General features: G+C 40.9%; 1 protein-coding gene across 5 annotated transcripts in view; it reads right to left on the minus strand.

The window, feature by feature from the left end:
- myo1b (myosin IB) overlaps positions 1 to 21,485 on the minus strand; it is a 58,927-nt gene that overhangs the window by 34,188 nt on the left and 3,254 nt on the right. For all 5 annotated transcript variants that reach the window (XM_051404550.1, XM_051404549.1, XM_051404548.1 and 2 more), the window contains exons 2-3: positions 16,213 to 16,359; positions 13,028 to 13,143 (exon numbers count right to left, since the gene is read on the minus strand). In XM_051404550.1, the coding sequence (XP_051260510.1) occupies positions 13,028 to 13,143; positions 16,213 to 16,338 (242 nt within the window). In that variant the 5' untranslated portion in view covers positions 16,339 to 16,359. The remainder of the gene's footprint in view (positions 1 to 13,027; positions 13,144 to 16,212; positions 16,360 to 21,485) is intronic.

The following is a 21,485-nucleotide window of genomic DNA, read 5'->3' on the forward strand; positions in this document are numbered from 1 at the left end:
GCACATTACGTCACTGCTGAAAAGGGCAGCACAGCGCAGCAGATGTCTGCTTTGTGAAAACACTCCTGTTGCCTGACCTGATCCTGACAATGAGCAAAGCATCACACAATTATCTCGCCCCCAGAGGAGGCCAATGGGGGGAGTGTACCAGATGAAGGTGAGGGATGTAGAATAGGAGTGGGAGGTCCTTTGCCAGGCACCCACCCAGTAACCCCCCCCCTCCCCCGACACACACACAGAGCTAGTCATATGAATATGAATGGCCATCACATAATCACAATATGAATAGAAATCAGGAGAACCGGGGGGCCACACCCAAAATTGCAGATAATGTACAAGTTTAAATCTTTAACATTTAAAAGAAAAAAAAAAATCCAAGCCACAACTAACTTCTCACAAGAACCTAAATCTGTATTTTTATTCCAACATACAAAAGAAGGAAAAACACGGCAGAATTAAAAATAATGTACACCCCTGTGGCTAGAACACTGTGCTATCATTGGGACCATGAAAGCAGTATGAAAAGTAACTGGCTGTACCACTTCACAAATGTGGAAATCAAATGATGATGATGAAGCACCAAGGTCACCATCAAAGGCAGAGGAAGCAGTGAGTGAGGCACCAAAATCCCAAAGGCCTCCCTGATCAGTGTGCAGAGCTGGGTGTGCGGGGTTAGGCTGGGATAAGGCCTTGGATCATAAGTGCTGCTTGGCACCTCCCCTTCACATCTGCCTGCAGGCTGTAATTTGGGCTTGCACGTGGCAGCGGTGAACACAAAGCCACACTGGCATGAGGTAAGCAGTAGAAAATAGTCTAGTCAGTTCTTTTTACTACCAACCTCTGGTAACTGGGGCACAGGAGGAGATGATGGGCTTGCAGTGTGTGACCTGAATCTTAAAAGGGTGGAGTACTTTGAGGGCAGATTCAGTACACTTTAAAGTCATGATTTGTGGATGCTAATAAAGCTGTAATGTATGGGCTGGAGCGTAGCCCACCCAGCTACTGGGAGATGACAGGGCTTTTGCAAACAATAATAATCCTTCTCAGAGAGTTAGCCATTAGGGATCGAATTATATGTTTTTGGCAGGACCAATGCAGATACCCATTGTTAGTAATAAAAGGAAACCAAAAACCGATTTGGAGCATTATACATTTAAAAAAAATTTAAATCTTAGTGTCAAATTTTTGAATAAATGGTGGAGTGTGACTAAGTACATTTGCTCAAGTAGTGTACTTAAGTACATATTTGAGCAGCATCCAGTATTGCTAGTCTGTTACTCAAGATGTGTAAACAATCAGATCATCAGCTGTGGATAAAAGATCTGGGACATTGAATGAGAATCCCAAAGACAGAGAGAGAGGGTACATCAGAGCCAAAGTGGCCCATTTTTGAATTAATTTATTTTATTTTATTAATCAGATCTGAAAAAAAATTACAATACTGATCCAATACACTCCACTGATAATCAGTCTATAATCATTAGCCACTTCTGCATTCTGATACACAGCACATTTACATCGTCCTTTAAAAAAGTAAAATAACAATAAAAAGACAACTTTGTTCACTTTCCAGGCCTAAAATGGGTAAACTCTGTTCAGTACTTTGATGCTAAATCCAGCTATTATTCTATTGAGTGTTTGTATGCATGGGGGGGGCAGTACAGTTGCCTGTGATCTCAGTGTGATCTGGCTCCTCCAGAGGCCACAGGAAATCCGCCTGGCGCTGATGGAGCAGCCAAGGAAGCAACCCTTTCCTGATGCTTTATGACCAGGTGGAAGAGTGGGTGGCTGTTATAAGTTATACACACACACACACACAACACACATATTTCTTGCATAAATTCAGTACAGTGGCATGCATTCAGAGATTGTTGGCGAACCTGCTGGTGTGGGTGGGCAGGGAGCAGATACACACAGATAAAAGATCTGGGTTATGACAGATGTGGCCCATCTGTGTACTGGTTAAGACAACGTGTGGCTGTAACAGGTGGTTAGGAGAAGATCAGCACACAGGGCAAGAATCTAGCAAATATCTGACTCAACGTCTCGTATTCAAAAAGATGCCTCTCAATGTGCAACTTACAAGGTGCAATAAAAAAAATACATCTAACTCCTTAAATTAAAAGCCCAGAGTGAAGTACGGCTGCCACAGATCTCTAATTTATTCAGCACTCAGTAGAGGTTGTGTGAGACCTCTGCTAAATTACTCATTGATACTCCCCCACCCATACATCAAACTTCGAGGGGGTCCAAGGCTTTAATTTACTTTGCTGCACAGCAATTTAGTGTTCCACAGCAGGGGAAAACACAGACTCAAGTTGTTTGTCTGATCCTTGGAAAAGCAGGAAATAAGCACGCTGAGTAAGGTAGCAAAACATCCTCAAAGCAAAACTCAAACAAAGACTCTTCTGAGCCTCTTTTAGAGGATGTATTTGAATCAGCATGCAGCATAAGTAAACCCAGAATATTAAAATGACGACCAGTTATCAGGTTTAAAAAGTGCTAAAAGGAGTTGACCAAACTGTCTGATTCAAGGTATTGCATACACTGATAAATGATAAAGGCCTTGTGCCTTTGGCTAGAAGATATAAAAAAACACACACTTAAAGAAAAAAAATACACAGCCACAAGTGCGCAGCCACGGACAGGATGATGGAAACAGAGGAGCAAGAAGTCTTTTTATAGCCCAGAAAGCACAAGCTCTGTCGGATTGACGGACTTCCTCTCTTCATCAAGCTCTCAGCCTTCCACTATGGCAGTGTTCTGGTCACTTGAGGCTCTCAGAGGCCTTGCAATGAAAAACATATCTTGACTCAGCATTAGAGTTCTTCAGACTGACCTTTGGTTGAACAATCTGTACTACGCTTACAATGTGGTACAAAAAAGGAGTCTAAAGAGAAGACCTGATTCTGAGGACTAACGATGAGGATGTTTGTCTTTCACATTGCTGATTGCAGTAATAAATTGTGGATAATTATGGATAGCTATTGTGTTCAGCTCTACTGCAGGTGCAAAGAAATTATGTATTTTCAACATCACATTATTTTGTTATTGTTGTTGTTGTTTGTTGGTTGTTGGTTTTTTTTAAATACAAAGAATGCTGCGATCTGTGATCCTCTGCACACATACTCACACACATACAAAAGGCTGCATAGAAATAAACTGTTAAGCCTAATTTAGCACAAGATCACTTGGCATGTCATCAAAGAAGCAAACGCCTCAGGGTGACCATGTGACCTACTGAGCCCATTCAGACAACAGACAGAGTCATTGTGGGTCTGACCGACAGCGTAATGTTGGTTCCACATCGGCACCACAATGGTGGGTGACACCTTCTCCTCCAAACACCAGGAAATTGAGTAGGGCCACACACACCGAAGTGTAAGTGGAAGGGAATAAAGTTGCCATGTGGTCCTTTTTCCAAACCAAAAATAAAACGGTTGGCAATTAAATATTGCGGTTGATAGTAGGGATGTACCAACTTTTGTGTCTCACGTCTTTAATGAGAAGAGAAAAACTGTTGCAACAAGGCAGAGATGCTTATTTTTCCAGATCAAGAACAACAAAAATACATAGGTATCAGCCCAGAACATGGTGCATCCCTAGTTGAAACGCAGGAGAGAAATGGCCCTGGTTCCTAAGATGTAAGGAAGCTGAAACTGTCTCAGCTTTTTGCAGCTGGGTTCACGTAGCAGCAAATCACAGCACTGACATCACACAGGGCGTTCTGCAGCATTTTATAGCAGAGGTGGGCTGACTTGGCTGACATAAAGACCACCTCCAAAAAGGAATGAATACATCTTCATCATAATGACACATCAACCTTTAGTGAAAATGAGCAATCAGTTATGACACGACAGTGATCAAACTACTTATTTTCTCCTTTTTCTTGCTGTAAAACTGTACGCTAGATTCAATTAAAAAAATAAATAAAACTTTTTTGCTCCAATAGATCAACTCTTTAAAACCATGCAGAAAAAGTAGCTTGGCACTGGAGATTAGCTGACACAAGCTTAACCCCGCTGCAGTGTCTGGCAAATTAGATTTCCATTAGCATTTACAGTTTTTCTATGTAATGCCAGCCTGACCCTTTGGGAGGTCTTGGCCAAATTTCCCCAGCCAGCTGAATCCCCAATCCATACGAATCACTTCCAAATCTGTTGGACAGCTTGTTTGATTTCATGTGATCAATCACATGCTGCCCCACCATGATTGTTGACCAGCCGCACTTCAGCAGTACAACCGCAGCTGCTACAGTCCTTGGTCAGGTTCTACATTATCACTTCAACTACAGCACTACTGTGCAAGACCAAATAACCAAATTTGCAAAAATTGAAGCCTAAAAAGACGATACGGTTGCAGTTTCACCCAAAAGATTTAACATGACAGTAAAATGTATTTTTGTGCAGATAATGGCTACCTAGCACCTGCAACAAAATAATTAATAGAAGTACATGTGCCTCTGGATGATTGCCACAAAAAATACATTAAAAATGATAGGAGTCATTGTATTTGCCACCGTTTTGCTATGCCTCTCACGTGTTGTTATGCAAGCTGTGTACACAGATAAAAGCTCAATACCCATTGTTCTGACTATGAATAGAGAGAGAGTTTACAATGGTTTTTGAACAGTCACAGACAGAAAGGAAATCTATAAAATAAAATCTTGAGTTCACAGAAGCAATGAATGATAGTGCCGGCAATGTTTAATCAGTATTGTGTTAAACTATTGGCAGGTAGATGCATTATCTTTGAAAATACAGGAATTCATAACATTTCTCTATTAATGATTGCCTGAGGCTTAGTTATCTCAGGTACTAGGTGCTACCAAACAGAACCTGGTTCATACAGAGGAATTCAATATGCAAAATGGGGGAAAAAAAGGAATAAAATTAACATAAACAAAAACGGTATGGTTTTTTTTTTAAACGGGCATCAAGGCCCTATGACAACTTGAAGCCTGTGTTATAATATACACCATTATAATATATGCATTGTTTCTGGCATGTTGCCTTTTTCACAGCTTGAGTGGGGAGAGATCAGAAGTAACAGGCCAAACTTGAACCAACATTTTCTAATGTAACACGCTGCTTTGCTCGGGATCTATAAGCTCTGGAGGAGAATTAGACTGGGACTGTGTTTCGGCGTATACAAATGTTGTATTAAAATCAGTCAGTGTGAGAGTGCTGCCTGTATACACAAATTGATTATAAATGGTTGCATTATCCAATTTAATACTTTTGCATTTTATTCTTGGGTTGAAGAGGTGGGTGGAAAACACACACACACACACACACACACACACACACACACACACACACACACACACACACACACACACACACACACACACACACACACACACACACACACACACACACACACACACTTTCCCAATCATCTCTCTCTAGGTTCACCGAGCTCACCATTACGCCAACACACATGCTGGAGAGGACTCGCTCTACCCACCTGAGTCAAAATGCCATTTCAACAAGTGCCCACTTAAATCTACCTACGTACAGGTTCTGTGATGCAACTCATGTAGGCCTCCTTGGAAACAGTCCTTTTTTATGTAACACCAAAACAGTGTACACGTGGCATAAGCTTGTTACCAAATAACTGCAGCTGTAATGGATTAAAAACGGGGAGAATGTACTAGTACATACTCTAGTACTTGTAGGTCAGTGCAGTTTAACAGTTTAAACAAAATAAAATTCAATGCTGAATTTTTGAAGGTAAGATGAACAAAAAGGTACGGGGCTAATGTATCTGAACTGACCAAATAAATTCTATAGGAAATTTACAACATGTACTTGCTACATGTACTCTAGCTGACGACACTGGAAGGGAAAACACAGGTATGATGCCATACACACAGGAAATGGCTCCAAAGTCCATCCTACCCAGGGATAGAGCGGTAGGTTACCATGGGTCTTTTATCTTAATCCAACATCCTGCATGTAAAACGACATCCAGTCTTATGCTTATTTATCCGATTTGAAATGACTCATAACAGTACCACAAATGGGTAGTTGCATAATAAAGCATCATTAATTTGTCCAATAATCTTGGCAGCGGCTTGATAAAGAGATGCCTGTAATAATGCCAGTTTGATAAACACGCCAGAGTGACAAGTGTTAAACACTGTTGTTTATTCATACATGGCTGTTCTTGCACTGGGAAATTTAGCTAAATATATCGGACCACTGCGAAAAAACACACGCACAGCTCTATGCAAAGGGTCGACAGAAATCTGATAACCCGCTGGGAAGCACCATATAGGTATAATGTACATTCACAATATGCAGGGCGAGCTTGCATGGAGGGAATGTTTCTGCTGTGATGCTGATCAGGCAGACAATGAGTACGAATAACTTGATTTAATGCAGTCATGAGATCTGATCTTATGAATTATTGTCATTTTTTGGAACATTCAAGACTTGCTTTATCATGTCGACAAATATCTTCAGTCAATTTTGTTGTTTTCAGGAGAAAATAGTGGGTTGTCTTTGCCATAACTTCCAAAACCCACAGAAAGACCAAGGCAGAATACCTTGACATCAGTTAAGGTGCCTTTGCCTTTGCTGCACTCTAGGACACTCAAATTTAGTTGAGGTACTCCGTTAAGGTTCTCACAGTAAACAGTGACTATGTTATATGTAATGTAATACATAGGCATCACACTGTCAGGTTCAGCATGGTAATAATTAATATCTATCGTCGAAGCATTTCTGACACCCACGCACACACACAGTACATACACAGCAAAAAGTGTTGGAGCAAGCTGTTAAGATCGACCCATTGCTCTCGAGGTAAGATGTTTCTGGAGATGCCTTTGAAACACAGAAATCAAGGCACGAAAGAACACATTAGGCTACGATCTACTGAAATTACTCGTTAGCTAGCTTAGACCAACAACTTAAACAAAACCAAACTGTGCTATGATCGCTAGATTTTATGAAGACGTTATCATATCATCATAGGGCTTTTCATATAGTAATCAGTTAACCAAGGGAGTGATCAAATGGAAGTTAACGCCTTTTGCTTTGGCAGGACCCAATATCATTTTAAGACAATGCAAAGGCAGAGTACCTTAACTTCCAAAAAGGGTCAAAGGTCAAGTTTGACTTCATTTATAATTTTTTTTTGCTTCACTGTGTGTAGAGGGGAGGAAAACACCTGCCAGTTCATTAGGAGGCGCCTCATCTGGGTAGTTTGCTAAATTGGCTGGCTGAGGAAATGACGGGCACATGAGTGGTCCTCAGCTGGTTTACATTCAGACATTTTCTGTAAATCTGAAGTATTCCAAATGGAAACCAATCAACTGTTGGACTGAATGCTTCAATTTCTAGGTAAAATTTCAATAAAGTTCTGGATATTGTTTAAGATTTTCAGTTCTACACTCTGTCGAGTTAAGGTCTTTTGTCTTTGTAGGACAAATAGCAATCGATGGTTTAATGCAGTCAGTGCTTTGTGTTCTTAGCCAAGGATGTTTATACACTGCAGTTTCTGCAGACATTCTAAGGATATGACTTATTTACTGTGGAGTAAATAGTTGCACAAGAGCAAATGGTAAAATCTTTACCAAACTGAGTAAAGAGACGCAGAGCTACAATCCCATGTGACCATCATAAGTCATGCTACGATGATGCATTGCAAGGACACACACACACACACTAAGAAAAAAAAAGAATGATCCACTCATAGGGAGATTCCTAGATGTCAAAACTCTATAACAAAGCAGATTTCACAGTCAGGCTGTCATAACCATGTGCACAACAGCTGAAACCCCAGACATAAGCCTTGCATGTGGCCTCTTTGCTCCATTAGCCAGTCGTGATGCCCCCTATAGCCAATGCTCTAGTGGCAAAAGGTATTGAGTGCAGAGAGCATCGGGGGTCTCAATACCTCATTAAACATCGGGGAAATACGATCCTACCCTAGAGACATGGGGCTAGTGGCCTGTCCACACAAGCACATTTCTCTCAATCTGTGTCTGGCTTGGATGGCAAGGGACATACAAAAGCTGACTCGAGGCCATCTGTAATGCAGCTCTGCATGGAGAAAGGCCACTGATTAGTTCATCTCTAATGGTTCGACTGTGTGTAGAGGGGAGGGGAAACACCTGCCAGTTAATTATGAGGCGCCTCATCTGGGCAGAGAGCAGATTGCTAAATTGGCTGGCTGAGGAAATGACGGACACATGAGTGGTCCTCAGCTGGTTTACAGTCAGACATTTGTGTGAATTTTAAGTATTTCAAATGAAAACCAATCAAATGTCTTATATTATAGTATATTATATTTAATAAAATGTTGGACTGAATGTTACAATTCACAGATAAAATTTTCAATATAGTTCTAGATATTGTTTAAGATTTTTGAGATAATCTCCAGAAATTAGATTATTGCTGTCTTCAATCATAACAAGTTTCCTATCATAGCTGTGTGGTAGCAGGTACATTCTCAATAATACCTTTTTTTTAAGTCTTCACTTGACAACTGCAAGGAAAATAACCTGACTACATTCAGATGGTTTGTTACACAGAGACCACACTCGGACCCTTCTCGTTAAACCGCACTCGTAGCTCGTGCCGTAGTTCCTGAACTGACTGGACACAGGTGCATTGCTTGAAGCCTGGCGAGATCGATTCTGTGTGATCTCGTGATCTTACGAGTCCAGCTGTTTCACATGGTTACAAGGAAACATCTGCTGTCGGATTTTTTTCTTAATTGACAAATATGTACTGTACCGGTCTCGGGCCTAGGCAAGAGCCACTGTTATAGCAATAACTATAATTAAAATGGAACTTAACAGGCAATTAGTCTACAAACAACTTTAGAGATAGGACACCAGCTGCAGCTCTCTTCTCCAGCTCACACACACACACACACACACACACACACACACACACACACACACACACACACACACACACACACACACACACACACACACACACACACACACACACACACACACACACACACACACACACACACACACACACACCTCTATTTATCTGGGGAGTACAAGAGCATGTGTCCTTACTTGTGCTCATGCAAGAGACACAAAAGCACTGTCATACATACACAAGGCATTTCAGACATCCTTGGAGATGCAGACTTAGGGATGAGACAATGGTGATGCAACAGCATTCATCAAAAGCAACACGTTCTCAAAACTAATCCTGCTCGGGCACCTTTTCCCGGCTTTAAATCAATACCCTTAAGCTACATTAATCTTTCATCTCATCCAAACAGACTATATACAGAATGTTCAGACAATTCCCACGACACCAAGTTAGACAATGAATGAACAAGTCATACACAGACTGTGCCATTTGTTCTGAGGACAGACAAGGACTGGTTATTGTTTTAGGGACAACATGCATTTGACACATCAGCTGACATTTTGTCACGGATGTCACGACTTTATAAGCACATTATTCTGCCAGGAAGTCAGAAAACAGATGTGTGACACTCTGTCATGGTGTTGCCCATGACAATGTTACATAAAATCTTAAACCTTAGACTGCAAGTGGGTGTTGCTTATCGACACAGTAGTGTTATTTACACTGTCTGTGGGGGGTATATGCCGGTTTTGAAGGGGGTTTAGGGGTTGAGCACTTATCTGTTGCTTGTTAATGGTTCTGTAAAAAATCTCTGCAGTGACAGTAAGGTGAGAAATTCAATGAAGCCAATAGCTTTATGCTAAGAAATGCAAAAGAAAATTGTGTAGTTTTCCCCACACAGCATGTCGATGGGGCTTCATGTACACGGCCCGACATCTTTAGAGGGGGGCTATCGCAAATCCAAAACACCCAAGTGAACTGCTCTGGCCTTGACTGACGCAACCTGTTCTGAGCTGCTGATTTTATACTGCTCAAGTGTCTAATGAGGATCAAAGACAGGAAGAGGAAGGTTCCTAGGGACCCCCTGTTGTTAACTTAATTAAAACCCAACACTGATCCCCTTCAGTCACTGTGGTGATAATGCCCCTCAGCCAGTTGAAGCTCAGCCATGCAAAAAAAACCAGGTCATTGAAAAAAAAAAAAAAAACTTCTTGTGGTTTGGTTATTTTATATTTGAAAATACTGACTGGACATAAGTTTCCCCTGTGTTTTCTTTCAAAAATGATGCCTTCTTTGTCCTTCAGTAGTCAAATGAATTTGCTCTCAGGCATAACAATAACATTTAGCTCATTTTTTTTGCACATTCAAAAAAAATAAAAAATACCCTGTGTAACAAATTTGTTAAATGTTCTGTCATCTCAGTATGCCAGGTAGTCTCAAGCATTGTTTTTTTCCCTGCTGTTTCTGCAGAAATATGAGACTTCTATGGCCACAGTAAAGCAAGGCTGACTCTCACCAAGTGATTTACAGAACTTTGGTATTGTATAATAAATCTATTTACTGTTCACCTTTTACACTGATACGTTGGGCTTAAAATGTAGATTTCTCCAAACCAATGTGAAGATAAGTGAGCGCTCTAACAGGGGGAAAGTGCTTTGTGTTTAATGCAAACGTCAGGGGCATACATTTAAATCACCTCTAGTGATGCATGCTCGCTGCTCTGATTTGAATACCAGTCAAGTCAAATGTATTTAAATTACCCCATCCAAATGTGTTTCCAAACCACAGCTATCCAACTGCTTCGAGGGAAAAAAGAAAGAAAAATGCTGTGTCTGATGTTGACATTGTTCAAGTTAGATGAGAAGATCAATTTCCTCTCTGTGTGCTCAATATGGCCACTTCGTTTGAGCTTAAATTTATCACAAACTGTGCAACGAGGTCGACACAACTAGCCTAGCTTTGTTGTCCGTCTTCCAACACGTGCAATAATGTCTTATTTAGACGTACGTGTGTTTTTAAACTTACAGTACCGTGGAGGTTGTGTTCCCATGGTGAAGTTGCTTCGACGTATTTGTGACCAATTTGAAAAGCTAACAAGACACACTAACGGCTAACGGGTCACGTTTTAGAACAATTTTACCCCGCTAGTTATTGTGCTAACCAACGCTAAGTCCCAGGCTTATATGCGTCTTTATTGAGTCAGTTACACAAACATGGGTTGCTAATAAATTAATAAATGAATTAAACTAAAAAGACATGATGGTATAGTGTCAGAGCTACCAAAACTTAAGTACAAGAGCGATAGCATGAACTGCGATAATAGTAGGGCCATTTTGTCTGCTAAACATGACATGGAGTTGAGAATAACTGTGCTGATGCATTTGACAGGACTGAGGGTTTAACATTGCTCGAGGACGATCAATGCAAAGCCAGAAAGCTTGGTCCAGATGGCCTGACCGGAGGATTAAGATCAATTTATGTAGCGTGTTGAAACAATCTGCCTTTGACTAGCATTTTAGGACAAGAGCCTGTCCCGTTAAATAGGGCTTAATCTTCTTTACTTAAAGACTAATGGTAAGATGATTTTTAACATGTTTGGGCGATGTACATTTCAGTCGATAGAAATAATTTTGTTGACCTTATGTAACTGACTCATCAATCACTAGAGATGCAGGCGATAGGAGTGAAGAGGGATGTTGCAGGCTTCTTTCTAGGATTATTTAAAACCTATTTGACAATGCTTCTAGATTGGACATACATTTTTTTTTTATATATTTTCTAATGCAGCTGGTCTGGTCTTTGGTCAAAGGTAAAATATCTAAACCACTCTGGTTTAGTCTGGGTATGTGGATTCACAGGTGGCTTAGACATTTGTGTCGGTTTTTAAGTTCCAGCCACATCAATTGGACCGGCTCAGGCAAACAACAGCAAAGTAATTGGGTATCATGCAAATAACAAAACATTTTAAAAGAAAATGGGGTTTGTTTAAGTGAGAAAAAAAAAAAAAAAAAAGGACCACACCATTGTTTTTGCATCTTTAGCTCAATCTCATACGCTTTACCACCGTCCATTTGTCACTGCCTTTTTAAGACAGCCATTGGTTTCAGTTCATGTCAGTATGGTATGAAAATGATCTTGCAAAGACAAATGGTTGCCTACTTAGCCTTTAGCCTTTGGTAACTATCCAAATTATCTTGTGGTATTGCAGTTAAGAGCAGAGACCACTTCTGAAAGTTCTTGTCCACTGCCAGACAGCAACATTTTTCCTAATATTAACAGTCCTTAAATTACCCTTCTAGCAACATACACAGTTGGTTATTATGCTGGAGTTTTTAATTATGAGGCTTGTAAATTATCTGGGTCCAATATTAATAATCCATACAAGGTTTGCAATACAGTGCACAGAAACAATCAGTTGGGAACACGTTGGACATTTTGGCATCCATGTTATCACAATATTGGTTCAAAGGCACTCAAGTTTCAACAACAAGGTTTTACAGTAAAAAAAAAAAAAAAAAAAAAAAAAGCAATAAAAATTCTTAATACACTTCTTGTGCAACATCTCTGTTTAAGGCATTAATCAGTAACAATGGACTGTAGGTAACTATGAGAAAGCCTCCTTGTACCCACCAGTAGTTCCAAGCAGTATACAAAAGAAAAGAAGGTCAAGACCGGCAATGAAAAACAAAAAAGCCTGAAACTGTGTCATGTCAGTTCTGTATAGCTGGCTGTAAAGTAAAGCCAAAGAACTTGCTTTTGTCTGCGGGGAGTATGTCTGCTCTGGGACAATGTTACTCTCGCTCTTTCAGTCTGTCTCTCTGAGGGGTTTTGCTGCAGCCTAGAGACACAGCAGTCTAATTGACGAGTGCTGGGCTTTGTTTTATCTTGGCAGCCACACAGCAATGCTGACTTAATGTTGCCAATGGACAGATGGCCTGCCACAATGCTGAATGGCCAGCAGAAGCACCAGACTGACCCTCCACACAAGAACTAGTGTCCCTCTGATCTCAATCCCTACCCCTCCGCATTAGTCTCTGGGTCCAAATTGATAATCCTTACAAAAGGTTTGCAATGTGGCTTCAACACATAAATGGCAGTTCCGGCTCAAAACATTCAACATACAAATATACATAAATACTGGGTGGTTTTGGAAAGGACTGGTGAAGTGGACTCACATGTGTGGACTAAGTTCATAGAAGTTCCTGTTCCGATACTCTTCCACTTTGTCTGGTGTGTAGATGGGCAGGGACCTGTAGGGGTTCATGGAGATCACCACACTGCCAATGTATGTCTGGGAGGGAGAAGAAAAACAGTTAGTGTGAATCCACCTGGCCTTTTTTAGTATTTCACAGTGACTGACAGGAGTGCTGGTTTCAACAACTTGTCCTCCCATGATCCATCTGTCCATTTGGTTTTTTAATTGTTAAGTCGAAGTGGGAGTAATTCTGCCTCTGTCAGCCTTTCCCAGCTGGGCATTCTTAATGCATTGTTGAGGCATGCAATGCCTCAAGTGAAACTGCAGACACGTAAAAACAAAGAAAAGTTGATGGAATCTGTGGGCTGGGCAGTAAACACAGACTGCAAAGAGGTCAAGGTGCTGAAGGATGTTTTTAGTAAGTGTGTGTGTCTGTGTTATGAAAGTATTCGTGCTGTCACAGCAATGCCTCAGCAATTGGTGTTAACAAAAACTCCAATTAAAAAAAAGGTTTTGTTAAGAGCTTCCCATTAATAAACATGAGTCAATTACATAATAACAAATTAGAATGCAAGATATCTGACATTTCAGCAGTGGGTTTCTGATACATAATTGGCAAAAGTTTTCTGTTTTCCATTTTCACATAAAAGAACACCTTTATGTAACATTCGCACAGGTCTGTTCAACAGATAACACTCAGATATTTCTGAGAGCACATGTAACCAGCCATCATCTTCATCACCATCCTCCTACGCTCAAAACAAAGCCCAGATAGCACTTTCAAACATCCACCTGAAACATTTTCTTTGCTTTTCACAGTAATGGCTGTTGCATAACCCACTCTGACAAGAGTGGAGCATGGCCTTCCCTGTGGCAACACCACAACCTCCCACAGCCTCTCGTTCAATAGCCCACCCGAGGCAAAATGAGGCCTTTTCAACTGCAGAGGACGGGTACAAAGGGAAAGAGTGTGCATAATGTAAATAAAGAATCACGTGTTAATGAGGGGTTCTCTTGACCAAAAACAGAAAGCGCAAAACACGCATTTTCAGCCTCTGTAGATCATTAAGAAAATCACAACGTGTGAGGGACTGATGATTATTTCTTCTGGAGATCACATCATAATGACTGTGTGCTCTTGTGCTCTGATGGGGTCTTTGTGTACTCCTATTCCTTTTCCATTCTTACTGCCTTCCCTCTATTAGTACCCTGCAGCTCTCTTTTCTCTCGGCAATCATTTAACCTTGTCCACTGCAAAAAAAGACTGTGTAGGATTTTCGTCAAAACTCAAAAAAGTACCATGTCTATCAGATCAGATCAATATCGTACGCAGAGACTCTCCATATTTCCCAGGTAGTTGGTAATTTTCCTGCAGTAGGTTTTCTTTGTTCATTTCTACACCTGCTGCCCTGCTTGTTTAAAAACTACCATCTGTTCAGTCACTAAAATTATAGCTGCTTGGATGGAACACCACATGGCCCAAAACTATATAAATGAAACTTTTTCTTGTCACTCAGCTTTTCAACTGAAATGTTGAAAATGCATCATTTCAGGATGACAGTTTGCAAATATGTGCACAAGACAGCGTTGATATGACTTCTGTTAATTAGAAAGTTGGCAGGTGCTTGGGTCTAGGGTTAGTTTATTAAAAATAGGTGGTGATGAAACCTCAGCAAATACGTACAAAACATATGTAGGTATTTGGATCCCTTAATCTGTCGATTAAAAAAAACCACTAAATACTTAGACACTAGCTACACTTTATTTAGGAGAATTTATTTCGGATAAAGATCGGGACTGATCATCCGGCAACAGTTTTGGTGTGAAGGAAAAGAGGGCAGTACACCCAATCATGCAACTTACAATGCAGAGCTTATGGTTGAAACAAATAGGGCTTCGGGAATTAAATAAACTCATGAGAAACTGATTCTTCTTGCTCAGAAGAAAGAGGAAGAGTCAGACATAAGCAGGGCAGCAGTTAACAGGATGATTTTCACTCTCTTTGATTTTTCACAGAGTTATTGGATACATGATGCGCTGTCCCTCTGGAATACAAAGCCATGTTTCTTCTGCTGTGAGTTGTCATATGATAGTTTGGGGTGGGGGTTGGGGCCGTTTGTGAGGAATGATGCCACATGAGGGAAAAATACACTCACATGCAAGGATTGTACACCACAGATTTATTGGATAAGTATAGGTTTCAGCTCTTTTCCTGGTCATCGCTCTTGAGGTGCAGCCCATGCCACAAAAAAAAAAAAAAAAAGCTTCCATTATAGACTTCGAACCATGTGATTTACCTTTCCATGAAGATGCCATTTTTACTTTCACTTCATAGGCAGTCAGCACTAAGCTAATAAAAAGGTAACATCAGAAATATAAAGATTTAGCACCGGTGCAATGCAAGCATCTCTTGGAGGAGCGCAACTAATTTTATTTATTTTTCACAACTTTGCATGTTTAACCAGCTCCACAACATTTAGGTCAGCACCACACAGGAAATAAAAAGCTCTGAGCTTATAGTTTTGGACAGAAAATTGAGGGCATCTGAAATGTGAAAACAGCATTCCCATTCCTCAGCAGGATGTGGGCTGCATCTCGACGAAATATCTAGCGCACCACTAAGGCAATCATGGCTATATGAGGTGACATCATCCCCTGGGCCCTGAGCCCTGTGAGCCAACAGCGACCAGAGCTGAGCTGTAATCATCCAGGCTGACATCTAGAGCAGCCAACCTGCAGAGAAGAAGGATCATGGAGCCCATAACCAATTGTCTGATGCAGGCATGATAGTTCAGCTTCTAGAGATAGACAGCCAGCGAGCCTGCCGGTCCCGTCTTGTCCCTGAGCTCTGGATTTCATGCCTCATTTAAAGGCATCATCTACATTCTTTGGTGATGTGATTTATTGATTGGCTGGTTACTGTGGTCTCTATATCTGTGCCACCTCTATAGCCAAGACTAAAATGAGTGAGGGAATGGAGGAACAATAGAGTTATGAAAAGTATCTACGCATTTCCTTAGGGGAGCAAACTATGTTGGTCTTTGGAGGCAGGGAGAAACAGAAGTAGAAGTAGTCTAATGTAACACAATATTGTCACACTGCTACTCGAATGGGCTTCAGTTATATTAATGCAATCATTATTTTAAGATAAAATGGTAGACTTACGTAGATCTCATTGTGGTCAAAGCGGTTCCTCAGGTTCTCGATGAATGACTCTTCAGACAGGGGTTCTAGGAGGACCATGTCGCCAACCCCAATCATGTTATCTAGAAGTGACGTCTTCACCTCCATTTTGGCTGCAGGCGTTGCCCCCTGGACAGAAATACAGAGGAAGGAAGAGATACATCACACTTACTGTAATTTAAAAAAAGGTACCCTGTGGAGTTTCACAATACATTTAATCGTAATCACAATCCAAAGTGTGATCTTTAAGCTCAATTTTGATAGACTTGAAAGGCAGGCCTTTTCTACAATATTGCATTAAAGTTACTACATGTTTAATCTGAAGTTGTCAACAGAAGCCACAACAATACTTTAAGTACTAACAACTCAATTCCACTGTTTAGACCCAACAATCACCCAAGTAAGAGCCATGTGAAGTCATTTGTCAGCATAGCCATATACTTGGTTACATTACACTATTGGTTCGTTCACGTCTAGCAGATTCGCTAGAGGTTATGTGAAGTTTGGAAACAGAAGTAATAGGACATTAAGTATTGTGAGCTCAAAGTGTCGCCTGAAATGTAGATTATGGATTTAGAGCACAGTCTCGATGTAAAATTGTCAGATTACCCAGCCGTACGGTAATGCGAACATCGCAATGACCCAGCAAAGTCAGCGAAGAAGAAAACTGCTAGCAACACGGATGTAAACAAAGGGTGATTTAAAATATCCTTTAAAAATCTTCTTTGCACATGTTTTATGAGGAAGAAACTGCACTTGTACTCCCCAAAACAATGTGTCTTTTGCAAAACACTGCTTCAAGAAATGTATCCCTTTATTACACCTATTAGGCCATCATTTTATGTGTGCTGTCCATTATTTGTGAGGTCTCTGGCAACGTTTTTTTTTCAGAGGCATTTCTCTGATCAGAAAATAAACAGTCCTAAACTTAGCCAAAGCAAATAAACTCTGGGATGGACATGTTTGTACAGCAGTGGTTTGACTCCAGGGGAGGAGCGGGGCCTTTTGATTGGCTATTCAGTTCTGTTCTCCTGCGGCATGTAAGAATGTCCCATAGGCAATTACATAACTAAGGAACTTTGCCCTTGACCTCTGAGTGTCTGTTCAGCTGGAATCTGCTCCTGTTTCAGGGCTTCTTATAAGTCAAAGAATTCATCCCCCAAAAAAGTTAACTGCTTCATAGCTTTTCTTTTTTTTTTTTTTCCAGCCGGCTTGCTTGTTGAAGCAATATAATATTTGTGGCCGGTAAAGGATGTGGGCCGCAGTGCACTATGACAAAGACACTGCTGGTGGTGGCAGTTTTCAGTCCAGTGTTGCCTCCCATCTCCTTTGGGACAGTAATCCCAATGCTATAGGGCTGGAGATAAAAGAGGGGCCTAGAATACATTCAGGGCCTTGATACAGGGCTTTGCTGTACTAAAAACCCAATGTCTGCTGTTGTGACAGACAGATGAGGCCATGTAGTCGTCTATTGTTCACTGCTTCTTAGTACAGACATCTTTTTTTGCATAAACAAACACTGGCTGGTACAGAATTAAAATATGACAAAGCTACAAATGTATAATGTAACTGTTTCAGATGTGCTTTTCAATAAATAAAGCAGCGATGTGTGTGGAGGTTAGAAGATGATCTGAAATTAGCTACCATCTGGACACCTTGAAAATAAAAAAAATCTTCAAAGATTACAATCACATAAATATCTGATAGAGATTTCTGTGACAAGTTAATGTTGGAGAATTAAAAAACTAGATCAGAGGATAAAACAGTATGTGATCTGCAACAATTGGCCAAAACAGGATGACTCAAAACTCCCAGCACTTCAGCACAAAACCCCTCTATGAGCTGTCAAATCAACTTTTAGCAGCAACTTCAGAGCAGCATGACATTCCTGAAAAAAAGAAAAAAATGTTTCTCCTGTGTTGCTTTCCACTTCACTTTTTCCCTGGCTTCTGTTCCCCTGCAGGGCACAGTGTTATTGGCCCATAAAGAAGTTGCCCAGCTCTTAGTAGGAGGCAAGACTCTAGTTCCAAAAGCACTCACTCTTACACTCAGCATGAAAACAAATCTTTAAAAAAGGTGGGCACAGACAGATGGGAAAGAACACTGAAAAATGATTGATGTCCTTTTGCAATTAAAACATTTTAAAGGGCTTTAACAGCTCAGTCTTGACTCAGACAGATGTACAAAGCGGGGGGGGTGTATTTGCTTACTTGTCAACCCACCGTCCACAGTCCTTCCAGGTGATGGCTCATGTCTACCAGCTGATTTGGTTGTGTGCAGTGCAGTTTTAAAATCAAGTTATTAATTTTTTTATGCATAGTTGCTGATTGCAGTTGCCCTGAAACAGCTCTGTTATCTCACACAATATGTGTTCTTTCTGGAAGGTTGCTGCAGTTTAAACAGACTTAACCCTAGAGTAAGAGATATATATATATATATATATACATACATACATATACATACATACACACATATACATATACGCGCACACACACACACACACACACAATGAACATGCAAATAAACTGAAACCCTCACAGAATATCAACCATCCAGAACATCAGATAATGTATGCATTAGCCTGGCATAATCAATATTGTTCAAACCAATACCACAAAGTAGTTAACAACCCAGCGACTGAAAACCCACTGCCTGACAATAAGCGCATAGACTTGCTGCATTGAAAGTGCTGAGTCTAGTCTCTGGTATGAACAAAAACAAGCTTAAAAAGGACATAGCCTACTCCTCAGTGAAAACAGATGCTGAAGCCTGTCGGTGACCTGGGGGAGAACACTATGTGTCCATGTCGCCCGAGTGCCTGCACCATTCTGACCAACAACATATTGCATCTGTCTGCAGCCGGGATGCCGGATGCCCTCAGCTCCTTTGCTGATAACCCACTACCCCAGATTTGGAGCTGGCTGCTAGGCACTCAGTGACACAATCCCATTAATAAGAGTTGCTTCCTGCTGCTAACTGTTGTACTGGATCCAAAGAGGGAGAATGAGAGAAAACCTGACAGCCTTGATTAATACCCAGGGGATTATCTTCACTGTTGAGTGGAGGAGAGATGAGGAATATAACCACTCTATGTTGGTAAAACATTGATTTTTTGTAGTTTACCTCAAACGAAATGAAGGACGCAAAAAAACCCCTCTTAAATACACTCATTTCATCAGTCTAAATCAAAGTGACCCCACTATGAACCTTTAGCGAATTACCCATGAACTGGATTAGAAGTGCCCTGCTTTATCAATCTCTCTGATGCATTTTGCATCAGAGATTGATTAAATCTCTCTGATGCATGTTCAGGACATAAGCGTCACATGTGACCACGTGGTTTAGCTGTTATTAATCTCAAATCAAAATCTCATGAATCAGAGATGTAGTGAAACTTATGGTAAAAAAAACTCTGTCTGGACGCATGTCACCTTAACAGAGAGCACTCTCCAAGACCTGACTGGCACAGTGCCTGTGTGCAGCAGATGGAAGTGGTTTACACAACATTAAAGCTTGGCACATTTAATGCTGACCTAATGTACCAAAAACATCACCAACATTATATTATGTTAGCATCTTTCAAATAGCTGGATCTGTGTGGACTTTTCTGATTTGTCTTTGCAACACTTTGCATGAATGATGGCGTACATGTAAAGAAGAAATGGAAAGTGTTTTCAAAAGGATTCCCTAATTACTTCTTGCTACATTTCCTGGTACAACTACCTGTCATTATGCATCATCAGCTATCAGCATTCCCCTTCAACCCCCCCTCACCCTGTTGTCACGCAATATTCAGCATGCGGGCAAGATCAACTAGGGCACAGCTTGAAAGTCAGGAGAAGGGCACTCACTGAGTCACTGTTTTGATCCTACATACGACATACAGCACAGTAAGTCACAGAATTACATTTTAAATTGAGTTTGATAGTTTGATAATTCCCACAGATTAAAATGCAACAGGAAAAAAAAAAAGTAAGATTTTATCATCAAAAGTTGATAGGGATGGGTGGGCTGGACCTTGGATTTCAATGCATGTAACCAACATTATTATGAGACGTGCTTTGCCTCTTGCCTCTGACACTGACCCAGATTTCACTGCCAGATCAAGCTAGGAGGAAAACATGAAAAAACACTATTAAATGTACATGTATTATTTACAGGCCCTAGGCTGAAGCCACGTGTTCTGCTCTGTTCTTCAGAGGAAAGTCATTCAACCAAAAGGTCAACAGCCGTGAGGGCAGCCATACTGGTGTAATAGTGAAAGTGCTGAAAAGTTGAGGCAATAAAACAGCTGTTACTGGTAAGGATGCATGATGTCCTTTTTTTTTTTGAACGAAGAAGCTCAGAGAGGCTATCAATTTAGAAATGGTCAATATTTTCATCACAATCAACAAAGCAAGCTTGCAGTCTACAATGACATGTTGTCTGTGAGAAAGCAAATGGGTATTGTGTGAGCTACACTGAGAGATGATTGGCGTCATTCTACCTTGGGAGTGCTTGTTTGAGAACACAGTGGCGTAGCTATGTGCAAACAAATGATAATAAAATCTATTATGCACCGTAATAATCTGTAAATTCCCCTCAGATCAAGCTGGCCTTGTCACGGGGGCAGGAGAGTCACAACATCACAGGCTGCTGGCAATGATGGCGATTAAAGCCCTCCCTAATGGAGCAGCAGCGGGGCATGGGGCTGTGCCAAAGAGCAGGCCAGGACAGAGAGGACCAGAGAGCAAGCTTGCTGCCTGAGAAAGTGACCCTGGAGCTCAGAGTCCTCCACACCGCTCCAGGTGCAAATATGCATGAGAGTGTGTGTGTGTGTGTGTGTGTGTGAAGCAAAGGTGGGCACACAACCAAACTGGCTCCGCTTTGCAGCCGCGCTGAAACAGACTGAACAAACTGAAAACATTTTTCAACAACTTGCGCTTAATGGCTTCTATTGAATGATTTCTGCCCTCTGTCGAATGTGCACACATGTGCGAGGCAAACAAGAGTTTTCATAACACACAAGCATCCAGCCTGGTTAAACATAAACCTGTAAACCAAACAAACGCTGCTCTTTATTTACAATACAGCTCATACAGCAGGGAGACATCAAGACTGGTACATTTGCAAAACATGAGCCCTCAGCTGGCAATCAAAAAAGGACAAAGGAGCCAACAGCCGTGGGATAATTAATCTACTAAGCATACAAAACCTTGATTGAAAAGAGACAAGACGACCGTCCGATGTGTTGGCTTTAAAGGCTCTGAAAACAT

This window comes from Dicentrarchus labrax, unplaced genomic scaffold (assembly GCF_905237075.1).
Source record: "Dicentrarchus labrax unplaced genomic scaffold, dlabrax2021, whole genome shotgun sequence".
NCBI lineage: Eukaryota > Metazoa > Chordata > Actinopteri > Moronidae > Dicentrarchus > Dicentrarchus labrax.